The sequence below is a fragment of the Chlamydotis macqueenii genome, chromosome Z (genome assembly GCF_036417535.1).
Source record: "Chlamydotis macqueenii isolate bChlMac1 chromosome Z, bChlMac1.mat, whole genome shotgun sequence".
In the NCBI taxonomy this organism is placed as follows: Eukaryota; Metazoa; Chordata; class Aves; order Otidiformes; family Otididae; genus Chlamydotis; species Chlamydotis macqueenii.
The window spans coordinates 7,468,260-7,481,172 of NC_141593.1; the positions used below are offsets into that span (position 1 = coordinate 7,468,260).

A 12,913-nucleotide genomic window follows, 5' to 3' on the forward strand; every position below is an offset into this window, starting at 1 on the left:
CCATCAAGAAAACAAACCTTTTGGCTGTCCAAAGCACCTTCTCTTGAAGGGGGACAACCTACACAGTGTTACTTAAGGCTTTGTGTAACATTAAAGCCTAAACTTTGTGTTGCCAGCAACGACCTCAAAAAATCCCTTTGCTTAATCAATTCCAACATAAAGTAGGCATATTTCTTGCTTTATTGTGTCTATCAGAAGGCTATTCCTGTTTTCCTCCCCCATCAGAAATGCATATGTACCATCCTCAACCTATTTTTCCTACCATTTCAGCAACCTAACTGAAAGCAACATAACTCCTTGTTTTCTGTGGGCAGAACACTTTCCGCTCACATGGATAACTCAACTGTAGCTCCTAATATCCTCACTCGATATCCACTGCATGAAAAATTATCCTCATCCAAGGCTATAAAGTAATTTGCCAATTTGCAGGTGCATCTTGGAGAGGGGAATTTTGATCAAACACTGGTTGAAGCAGAACAGATTGCTTACACCAATGATTTCTTGGTGAACAAAAGTGACATAAATCGCCCAATTAGTTAGCCAGTAAAGGGTTGTTGCAAATCAATGTTTTGTTCAGCTTTAGGTTAACATGTGCATTAAAAATAAATAAATTAAAAAATCAAACTATTTATTTATTTATTTACATATATTTATTCAAATTGGTTACATCTGCTCTGTAAACTGCTTTAAAAAAAACCCTCTTGGTTCACGCATTTACATAGTGTTTAATGAATGATAAATAAGACATCTATGAATCATGTGCAAATGGCCTGTTTACATACACGATGTAAACTATGTAAATTTGTTTTTTCTTAGTGTAATGGTACTAGTTACCGAACATAAACCTGATCTAGAGGCATCACTCAGTTCCCTCTCAGATCTTTCCACCATCTCAGCAATCATTAGTTTGGTCTGTTTTCACCAATATTTTCTGAAGGTGTTTAATTCTGGACTTGGTATAAGTTCAAGTATAAATACCCTTCCTTATTCAAAATAAAATTATCTACTAGCAGACCACATCATGTCTTGACATGAAATACCACCTGCCTGGGCTACCTCACATATCAGTATTCATATAGGCTAACTTTATGTTTCAAAAAACAATATCTATTTCAAAAACTTTTTGCTTATTTCAAATAACTTTAAAATATATTTAAAAACTCATCCAAACTTTAGGTATGTGTCTGTGAGTGGGTATGAATGACAAATCTCCATTTACAGGCTGTGGTTTCCATGCTAAACATTTTTTTCCTGCAACTTATTTGGTATTGCGAGGGCTACTAACTTATGTTATTTTTCATTTGGGACTTTATTTCTATATGCTATCTTTATCCACATTCCTCTTGGATCACAGCCTGAGCAATGTTGCCATTTCAGTTACTGGAAGCTGACTGCAAAAATTGATCAGAAAAAGCTCATTTGTAAGACTTCTGTGCCTAGATTTTGAGAAGCAGTTAAAGATTTTATGTATAACCAAATCTTTTTTGTTTGCTTTTTGTTTTGTTCTGTTTTGTTTTTTTTTTAAATTGCCAAATTATTTTCAAGTCCTCACTGGAAGTCAGATACTATTAAGGTTTTTCAGGTCAGCCACCTGAAAAGACTAGCAGCTTCTGAAATATGTCATCTCAATGAAATCACTGTTTATTTTGCATGTGATACTGAGCCATCCTGGCTTTCACATCCCTCCCAAAATATGGTAAGCATCTCTTTATTTTGTTCCAGAAGATAGAAAACTCTTTGTGGGCATGCTCAACAAGCAGCAGTCAGAAGATGACGTGCGCAGGCTATTTGAGGCATTTGGCAACATTGAGGAATGCACAATCCTTCGGGGACCCGATGGCAACAGCAAAGGTAAGGTGATGGCTTGTGTCAAGCTAGACTGGGCTTCACTCTATATATAACCTTCTGGTGTGATAAAGTCGCTACGTAGTCAGTAGGACAGCATCTCTTACATTAGGAGAGGCCAGATTTGGCAAGGGAGGCCATTGGTGGCTGTCTGCTTGTGCACAAGAGGAAAAAGCAGGTTGCACATAAAAACACATGTCCCTGATGAGCTACATCTTGCCACATGCAAACTGACAGCTATTATCGTTTGCTTGCAGCGCAGAGCCTCCCATCTGAACACAGGGCCTTTACCTTCTCTTAAGATGTGCTCTCCCACCCCTTTGAATGGGCCAATTCTTCCTTTAAAGAAAGCCAAAGTTGCCACTTTACGTCTTGACTCACTGGCTCCACCATCATCTCTGCTTATTTCTCACACACCATCCCCAGGTCTTCCCCTTCTTCACTAGGTCTTCGCATAGATACACCCTGGCCAGTGATCACAATTGCAAGGGTACAGGTGCTGATTGAAAGATTACCCTCAGTAGATATTTACTGTTTGAAACATGCAAGTACTTCACTGCAAACTAGGTGTTTTACCTCCTGGCAGTTTTTGGTATCATTTGTTACCTGGATAGCACAAAGGATCCTTTGCTTAAGCCCAGGTGTAAGAATGAGACTTCTCACTTGGATAGGAGGGTCGTTTATTTCCCCATCAGTCTCCAGACAAAGTAACTTCAATTTGAATAGGAAGCCCTCTTCGCTTGAAAGTATAATGTGTCCGTTAAATATTGATCTGCCTATAAGATATCATAAACTGTGCTGGAGTGTGCAGCACCAGGGAAGAGACCAGTCTTGCTGAGGCAGTTCATATCTCACTGGATATTTTGACATGTGACAACATTAAACCAGCATATTTTTGCAACAGGAAGGCAAAAAATCCAAATCATAGTGATACACTGGAGAAAGATATTACTGTTCCATAAAATCACTGACGGCCAGAAAAGACTTCGCACCAGCATTATAGGGCAGCTCTTTGATATAAGTCAGCAAAGCTCAGCCTTCTTGATATGAATGCCTGAAAATAAACTGTGGGCACCTTTCTTCTATTTTATGGCTACTTTAGTAGCAGGGGCTGCCCCAGTGGAAGAGAGAAGGCCAGATTGGTCCAGAAGAGCTCCAACCATCATAACAGCAGGCGGTTAAGCACCACGTTCACTGAACTAAACTGGAGAAAAGCGGGGGAAAAAAAAAAAAAGTCTGTCTGCCTCCACCTGGAATTGTACAGAACAAATCTAATGACAAAGGAGTTAAATAGAGTAATAATAAAGGCAATAACATCTGATATCTGTAAGAAACAGATTCCAAAGGAGATCCAAGCCACAGACTTGAATCCATACTTGCTCTATCTTTTTTTTTTTCCTTCAACAATTTCATTATAAGTCTGAATCTGAGTGGCAGCTCCATATTGCTAACTAGTTTAATTATTAGTGCTGGTGGGCTGCAGTCTCAGGCTTGCGTTTCACTGAGCTGTTCAGGATCAATACTGAGCCTTGACAGAGTTAATATTACCAGCTTCCATTTGCTGGTGCTATTTACTGAGCATGTGAAGCTCCTAATTTACACACACAGTGTTACATACACGCTCACAAGCACGCAGTGCAGTCAATCCAACAGAAAACTTAAGGCTAGTGCCCTTCTCTTAGGAGACAGTCAGGCGAGCCACAACTCCCACAAAGTTGTTCCCAGTCTGTAATGTTTTCCATCTGCTGGAAACCAATATGTGACACACATTGCTTGTGAACTACTTATTTTGGGTAAAACCCATAAGGCTTCATTTCTAGCTGAACTGAGATTTAAGCAGATTGCTCAAGTGCCAGATAGCAATGAGATCCCATAGATTTCAATCCTACCCAACGCACTACATGAAGCCCTACCAGGCGTCCCTCTGGTAAGCCTCTAAGTCCTCCTGCGAGCAATGCTCTCAGAAGGTGTGTCCCAGCTTCCCACTTTAATGCCACCACAGCCCAGTCACAGCCAGAAAGCTGTCTGAATCTCACCTGAAGCCACAGGTGATGTCCAGAGCCATGAGGCATGCCCTTCAGCAGGCTGCAGAAACACCTCTGGTGTCAGTCTCTCGGGGCACAGTGGCTGGAGCACATAACCAGCTGGCAGAAAAGCTAGGACTGAGGCATTTCTCTGCCTGAAAGGGAGTGTAGAGCCTGTCTCTCCTGGGAGAGGTGGGAAGAAGTGCTTCTGGGTGGAGCTCACCTGTGTGCAGCCTGGAGTGCAGGACTCCTCAGCAGGAGACCTCAGGTGAAGAAGCTGACGGGGATCCGGTTCAGCAAGCCAGCAGGACCCACAGGGTCTGCATTGCTGCTCTCTGGACAGCCTCTTTTTTTTTTTTTTCCCCTCCTTTTTTTTTTTTCCCTCCATTCAGCAGTTGTCTACTTCAGTAACTCAGAAAGCAAAGATTTCCCAAGGCACCAGAAGTTCCACAAGAGGAGTCATAACACCCTGTGCAATTATAACCTTAGGTCCTGACTCCACACTCTTCTGCAAGCTGACAAGACAGTAAGAGCAGGCCTTCTAGATCTATAATCTGGAAGTGAGGAAAATAAAAAAAAAAAAAATTCAAGCACATGTATCTCCCTGTTCAGCACAGGTTATATATCTCTCTGTGTGTCCAAATCCTTTCAAACTCCAGATCTGCTCCTGTCAAAGGAACACCATTGTTCTGAGGAGAGCAGTATGACTCACGTTCTCAGCTCATGAGGTCCTGGAGTCAGTTCTGGTAGAAATGGGAGGGAAGAAGATTATGTGTACATTTGATTCTGTATATGGAAGCCATCCCATTGAACACACAAACTGAAGGGCCAAAATGTTGAGATCTCTGCTATTGCCTCACTACCACACAATAGTGAAAGCTGAGTTTTCATTTGTCCTGCTCCCTCAAAACCTGCTGGAAGCAGTAGGAGAGACCCCATTAGCATCTTGGGCATTAAAGAAGATAAATGCCTGCGGGTCCCTTCATTCCCACCTTTACCCAGCTCCACTGATCCATCAAGTTCCTCAGCACAGGGGTGAATTTCACCTGAAGAGACTGAAGCCTTTCACATGACAGCAAGACTGCAGCCAAAAATCCTGCTCTAAAAGCAATGGGTGACTGGAGCTGGAAAGCTTTTGTATATTTGCTAATCAGCATCTTCTTTTTAGAGGCAGAAAGTACAAAAGAATCTCTGCAAATAATTAAACACTCTAATTCTGGATTATCTCTGATTAATGAAGAGGAAGGCACAGTATCTCAGGAGCCCTGGAATGCTGGGCTGCGATTATGTCATAATTGATCCCTATTGTTTCCAGCTGAAGTTTATCTATCTCATTTTCTCATGATTGTCTCCTCTCAGCTCCTTATAAATTAGATCCAACTATTAGCAACAATCTTTGTGCTTTTCCTGAAATACAGTCTGAGCATGGTGCTGAGGGAGTAATGTAAAGTGAAGGGCTCCTAACTGTAAGCTTATTTCTTATGTGTGTATTATTTTTAGAAAAAAAAAAAGAAAATACTTTATTCAGTTTCACTTCTCTCAGTCTGCAGTGATGATTTGGGGGACCTTTGGGGCTCATTCTTCTAGTTTGCAAGTGGGGTGTTCTAATGCTGGAATTCTCAGCCTGCACTGTATGGATCCATAGGGGCCCTTCTAAAGATTCTGCAAAGGAAATAAAGGAGAGTTGTCCCATTGTCAGGACTGGCATCGCCTGCACAGTGATCTGCGGTCCTTCAGGGAAAGAGCTAGGGCTTCACAAATTGATTAGAAGCTCAAAAGTCTCTGGTAGTAATAGAAGGGAATGGAAGCCAGAACTTCTCAGATCTCCCCCAGTCTGTTCCAAAAACCGCCTTAGCATATGGAAATTACTCTTCCTCTCTCTGAGTCAGTTTGCTTGTAGCTAAGAGTGTTAGCAATACTTTCCCCAATTCTAGTGGTGCATGTGACCTTTTGAAGTGTTGATCATTTCTGCTCTCTAGCACATATTCATAAATGTACCCTTCTGCCCTAAAACCTTACGTAAGAGTTCAGTGTGAGATTTCTCACATGACAATGCAGGCCGGAAAAGCACTGCCTACACTTCTTTAATGTCCAGAGGAGAACATCTGTACAGGCATTGGCTTTGCCCCTATGAAAGACCAAGACTCAAATTTTGGTGGTGGCAAGATGGCAATCATCACATCTGGGTCTCTCTCATTACAGCTTTTTCATCAGAAGCTATTATCTTATGCTTTCTCAGAACAAGGCTGCTTAGAGCCAAGACAACCTCTGAGCAGTCTGTTAAGGAGCTCTACCAGACAGTGATATGATAAGGTACCTTGTGGCTTGGAGTAACCTGAATGCTTTCTGTACAGTTGGCCTGTGGTTGCTTATAATAAGCAAGTACATCTTAAAACTTTTACAGATTTCCTTACGGTTTCTCATAACATCAAAGGGAGGAGCATTCAGCGTTAAGCTTAATATAAATAAAAGGAACTTATTTTTCACTCAATAAATTGTAAAATTGTGCAACATTCTGCTATGGGATGCTGTGGAGGTCAAAAAAGTAAGTGAATTCAAAATGTACTTGCTAAGTTTGGGTCCATCAGTGCTCATAACAAGTACTGTGGGAACTCTGGATGCAGCTTTGCTTTAAGAGGTCCTCAAGGTGCTGATGACTGGACTTTGGGAAGAAATAACAAGGAGCACATTTTCTTGTTATATTCTCTCCACAAGCGTCTTTATTGGCCAATTTTGAGGACATCATACTCAGCTAGATGGACTTTCATGATACCTATGCAACCTTTCTCTTGTTCTTTTTTCTCTTCCAGGGTGTGCATTTGTGAAGTACTCTTCACATGCGGAGGCCCAAGCAGCCATCAACGCCCTGCATGGCAGCCAGACAATGCCGGTGAGTAGCTCTGTGACACAGACAAGTCAGGATCAGTCCAGCCTTTTCTACTCTGTGCCCTGGTTGAGGAGGAGGGATGATTTATCTATGATCTGCAACTCATCTTCCAGGAAGGATGGATAACAGCTCAGGCATGCAAGGCCTTTTTGCGCTTAACTCATCAGTGTGGCCAGGGTGACACTGTCATTTCACACAGGTGCAAAACCCCATGGGGTCCTATGTTCTGTGGCCAGCAGTTTTGCCAATTTGAAAAAGAGACATATTGTTCACAGAAGTCAAAAATATTGGGTCAAACTCACCATGACTGCAACCTTTCAAGTTTCAGATGGATGAATAAAGCAGAAACTTGTGTCTAAGGGCTTCTTTGTTTTGCCTACCCAAGGAGTCCCTGCTTCTAGGAGAACGATAAAGAACATTTTGCCAGCATTCAGCGGAGAGCAGCATGTTCATGTGATCACACTAGAAGCTAGAGACAAATCACACGAAACATGGACATCTCTCTGCTACTATGAAAGTGCTTACCTCGGCATAAATGTGGTCCCCTACATCCAGCTTTTGAAAGATAGTCAGACCAACTGCTGAATCTTCCAGGAAACACTTGAGGGATTGTTCCACTTGGACAAGTATGTAGTAATATGGGGGTTTGAACCTGATAGTTCAGGAAAGTAGAAATATAAATTTATTTTCTGTGCAAATTGTATTTGTACACCATCACACAGACCCAGAGTAATGTAAGGCATTCCACTGTCAGCAAGGAAAGACAATCTGGTCCAACATGTTTTGGTTTATTATAACAGTATATTATTTTTATTACTAATTATTCACAGTGTAAATCATGAAAGGCTAAGAAGCGTGCTGACATCTTGGAAAGGATACAGGAAAGCTCAATAAAATATATTTAAGAGTGTAAAATCTCCCTTTCAGTAAGAGACTCTAATGTAAATTCATGAATTTATCCAAATAACTTCAAAGTAGGCCTGGCAGATTGTCTCTAGGCCTTTGAAGGGATGAAAATGGAAAATTCTTTATAGGGGAAAAGGTTTCTAAAAGTAGCAAATCATCAAGATCTCATTTTTTGGAACTCCATCTTAGACAAATCAGATTAAAAATAGTTTACCAATGATACTATTGGAAAAAAAAAAAGCTCCTTACAGACAAAGGTCTCAGTTTTTTGAAGTATTACAATACTTCTAGGGGTCTCTTACTGAAATATTCCTTCTAACAAAACCAGATGCTGCGCTTGATGCTGACATCTTGTAATGAAATACTATGGATGTCTTTCCTGAGACAGCTCATACACATACTTTTAATGACTTTCTTTCCAACTTTGACCCAAAGTGATAATGCATATAAACTGACATCAGGAATTGCAGTTCCACAGGGTGTGGTACCATAAAAAGGTGTCATTAAAAGCTACTTCCTGTCCCCAAAATCTTGCACATTCAGGTGACAGAAGTGGGAGGAAGATGGGAGAAAACAGAAAACTCAAGGAGGGGAGTTGAAGACTTTATCTAGATCTACTATACCCAAAATATCCTTATCCTTCCTCAGCCCTCAGCCTTCCTATTTTCAGCACACTTTAGATAGAAAATAACACTCATCTCTTGACCACTTGGGAGCAAATTGCTCTTCCATCTTGCTGATGTCAAGTGAACTTAGGATTTGCAAAACAGTTAAGAATTTGGCCATTTCATCAGTCAATTTTTCATGGGACCATTTTTACTATTGACTTATTTGACTCAAGTACTTGTTCTAGAAATATTATTGAATAACCAAATCTGGGCATCTGAAAAAGCATCACAATTTAAACCTTACTAGATGCACATCCCAGCTTTACAGTTGAGTTTCCATGGCTTTACAGGTTTCCATGAACTGGCTGAACATCAACAACAGTCCACAAACCTGCTCTTAGTTCACAGGAAAAGCAAGTAGAAAATCATGGCTGTAACCCTCTTCATTATAAGCTAAGTTACGCGGCATTGCCTTGTTCCCACGAGCTACGAGCAGGCACACGGGCAGTTACCACGGCTCAGCAGAATAGCGAGGACCCGTCGAGCAACTTCAACTTGACCAAGCCATGGAGCACACACTGTTATTTCCAGAGGGCCTCAAAACAGTTAAGGCGCTTTGAATGAGATAGGCCAAATCCTGCAAGTGCGTCCTGTTCCCATCCTCATTTTCATGGTGCTTCAGGGTGTGAAGCTTCTTTCAGGGCTTGGATGTTCACAGAGAAATGCAGCCACCTCGTGGTGAGATGGAGGTGCAGCTCTCGTCCTTGGAAAGGAGTGCATTGCTGCCATCTTCCTTCAGTCCCCCCTCCCATTTCTCTCACCATTAGGACTGCCCTCATTTGTCCAGCTGTGATGCCAACTCAAAGTTGTTCCTGTGGTTCAGCCAATTTAAACGTCTCTTGCCTTGTCCTCATGTACTACCAACGGGGCATCCATCATCATTCTTGTCAGGTCTCGAGCCGTTCATTCCTGCGGCAGACTCCTGTTTCTCCACAGCTGTCAGGATTATTGCTCTACTGTGACTTTCTGTTCACACAACATATGTTGCCTAATAGTTTCAAAAGGCAACTTTCTTTTATTAAAGTTTTTTCCTTTTTTTAATTTATTTTTTATTAACCTTTCCTTGGACAGGTGCCTGACCGTCATCCGTCACAAGCTTGCTTCTCTATGCAAGGCACTTTTTTCTCCTAAGGGCCCAACAAACAGGTCTACAACTTTCCAATTTTCACACAATCATTGTCTTTGAGAAATAAATTTTGCAAAATCCCTTACTTTTGAGAAGGCCAAAAGTTCCTTCTGTATCTACCTGCCAAGAGAGCTTTTTTGAGTCTTCTTAAACCGTGTTTCCTATCAACTCATCAGCTTTGCAATAGTATTTTACTTGACTTCCATATCCTCCTTTATGAGAGATCATAATTCTCATGTACTTTTACAGATATTTATAATGTATTTATAACTATTATATGCCCTGCACCTTCAGCTTTAGTTACTCTATTCTCTCCGGTCTCTTTGCCACATTCATATAGGGACATAAACAGGTCTCATCTCTTGATTCTCTCCCCTTCTTCATCCCTAGCAGCCTTATCCACTGACACAAATTCAGCTACTATTTCTACAATGACAGCTTGCAGATCTAACTTCTCTACTGCAGGACTGACTCCTGTCCAAATTAGAATCTTGACCACTCTTTCCAGAACCTTCTAGTGGATATCTAGCTGTCAGATCAAGCTCATTATGTATAGAAGAGAGCTCTTGAACTTCTCCCAAACCCTATCTCCTCTCTCCTCCACCTCCATTCTCAGTCACCGTGGACAACATTATCATCCTACCTGTCAGTCATGCTCCTACCTAGGCATCATCTTCAGCTTCATTTTCTCCTTCTCTCCATGCCTTTATATCCAGGCAACAATCAGATGTTGAAGAGTCATTCTGCACAACACATCTAACACATCCAAGGTACGGCCTTGTCCATCCACCCACGCAGAATAAACTCTCCTCCACACTTTATCACACATACCTAAATCACAGTAGCTTTTATTCTACCCAGAAAGTACACAGGGTTAAAAACTATACTACTGTTGCATCTTTTTCACCATCTCACCCACCAATGCACCTCAGAATTTATTCTGTTATGAATTAATTCCTGGAAGGGGTAAAATAGTCCTGTTATCTACGTTTTCTGCATAGAAGTGAGAAGTGAAGAGTGTGATTAATTTGATTTAGCTTTAACAGTCTAAACATTTGTAATCTATTCTAAACATCTTCTAGGATTCCTAGAGAAAGGAGAGAGACATTTCTAGAGATTTGTGCATTCTTCCCTTTATCTGTGCTAGGATAGGATAAATCACCTTCTGGGCATGCCTGTCCCTTTTATTAGTTATAAAGGAGATCTCCATAGTGGTATTAGACTGAATACTTGAGGTGGGACTCATCTAACTTGAGAAGTCCAGAAGCTAAGGAACTATGTCTGAGGATGTCATCTAAGTGTTTTTCATCTAAGTTTCTATTATAATCAATAGAAAGAAATAGATACCTCTGGAGGATTTTTATTTTACAGAAACAGATTTTTAAACCTGTAAAACCAAAACCCACACAGAAGTGTGCTTTTTAGCTAATTTTAGGTGTCCGATTCCTATGGTCTGCTAGATCCAAAATAGTAGTTCATCACCTGAAGTGCAACTTAGAATGAAAAAGGACCCACACTGCTTAAAAACAAAAGCTAAGAACACTTGCTTCCTGCAGATATCGCGGAGTCTACAATTGCCTTTCCTCTCCAGTTATACGCTCTTGCCACCCTGAAGTCCTTCTGCTGTCCTTGTCTCTGCCACAGTAATCTTGCTGGAGCTAAAGTTCTAGAGTGACTTTAGCCTAGCTGACATTAGCTACCCACAAGTCAGATACTAAAGCTATTCATTTGACCTTTTTTCGGTGTTGATTCCTCCTACATACCTCAGACATGTACTTTAAGATTGCCTGACTGAGCCATGGAGACATCTGCCTCCCCACTAAGCATGCAAGGAGTAACAAGCTTAGAGTGGACATTTAACTTCACATCCAATGCAAGGGAAGCTGAATCCCATTCTGTGTCTTTGCTGCCCAACTAAAGCAATTTGGGATTCAGAAACCAGGCATCCCACATGTGAGTTCTCTGACTCCTGATCCATTTAGGCATACTGTGAACTTGCCTATCACACTGATTGTCAGCACTACATTCATTCTATATCTTTCATTAATTAATGAAATTTAAGGCCATTAAGATTCCCAGAACCCTGTAAGATGGCTTCCCTCATCACATGGGCCAAGTCCTTTTTTGTTTTACTATAGAAGTCTGCATCAGCTTGGTCAAACCACATTTCTTCTGCACCAGGCAATAGTATCTCAAGTCTATCTATGCCTGGCTGAACATCTTCCTTGAAAAATAGTTTTTCAGATGGAATCCTTGGTTTTGTGAAAAGAAAAGAAAATGTGAGACTTGGATACAAGCACTGAACAGATGTCAGCCTTTCAGAGAAAGATTCAACTTAGTTGAACTTCAAAAAAACCCCAAAAGTTCTGCAACCCAAGACTTTGTTAACTTGGGGGCTTTAATTTCAACATTTTTCCGTGCAGGTCTTACCACGACAAATGGCAAAAATAACTTCAAATCTCTGCTCAGGGAAGACCTATGTAAAAATATGCATTTATTGCTCAGTATTGTTAGGCAACAGACCAATTAGATCTCTAATTGTTGTATTTACTATTTTTTTATTAATCAAGAAAATATGAATGACACAACACCTTGAGCAAGATTAACGTTCAACCTCCACCTACCATGTTCCTTGGAAGTCCACCCATGCACCAAAATTTCCAACCAAACATAAGTAGTAGTCAGATCAAGGGATTCTCTTCTTGCATTACACAATGTACTTTCTATCCTCTCATACCACAAGAGATCACGACTAATTTAGCTACAGGAATTTTTAGCCTATTTAGTTTAGCAGGTGAGAATGACTTAAATGTGAGATTATAAAAGTTTGCCCCGAGAAACAAGTGTCATTGTCAGCACATCATGTGAAGTGGCTCTCTTTGAAACTCATGGCAAATGGGGCACCAGTTCTCATCTTCCTGGGTTTGGATGCTTAGGCACCTCATCAAAGAAACCAACCCTGGCTCGTGTTTATGACTGCTATTATTATTGCTGTGCATCCTACAGCGCAGTTACGACTTTGCAAAGCACTGTGAAGTTGCCTTCAGACACAGTCTAAAGCTGGCCGAGCAGCTGTTCTCGCCCCCTGTCAACACAGCAGAGGAATATTTAGGTGAATTAGGGATGGGAGGGAAAGCAGCGAGAGTCTGCAGAAGAAGTCTGAGCAGGTGGAGGAAAGAAGGAAAATAGGCCTTCGTGGGTGTGATGAAGTTGTAGCTCGGGTGCCTTGCTTGCAGAGCGGCAGGGAAGCGGCTGTTATTATGCGTGCACGCTGGCACCAAAGCGCTGAATCGGCAGAAACTCCCTGGCAAGAGCAGCGTGGCGGCTCCGGTGAGTGGGGGGCCACAATGCCGTAGATCAGCTGAGGTATTTTTAACAATTATTTTGATATAAACAGCTCTGAACTTGAGGAGCTCCATGTAAATGGGAAGCAGTGGGGCTTGTAATTAGATTTGTG

The 12,913-nt window shown here is 41.3% G+C and overlaps 1 protein-coding gene across 10 annotated transcripts in view; it reads left to right on the plus strand.

Moving 5' to 3' along the window:
• Window positions 1-12,913, plus strand: part of CELF4 (CUGBP Elav-like family member 4) — a 710,880-nt gene that overhangs the window by 602,295 nt on the left and 95,672 nt on the right. For 6 of the 10 annotated variants that reach the window (XR_015261394.1, XM_086769886.1, XM_086769887.1 and 3 more), the window contains exons 4-5: window positions 1,723-1,851; window positions 6,680-6,759. Coding sequence is in view for 9 of the 10 variants with exons in the window: in XM_086769886.1 (XP_086626012.1) it covers window positions 1,723-1,851; window positions 6,680-6,759 (209 nt within the window). In the remaining variant the exon portion in view is untranslated. The remainder of the gene's footprint in view (window positions 1-1,722; window positions 1,852-6,679; window positions 6,760-12,913) is intronic. The other 4 variants (XM_086769889.1, XM_086769892.1, XM_086769890.1 and 1 more) reach the window with 1 other exon arrangement.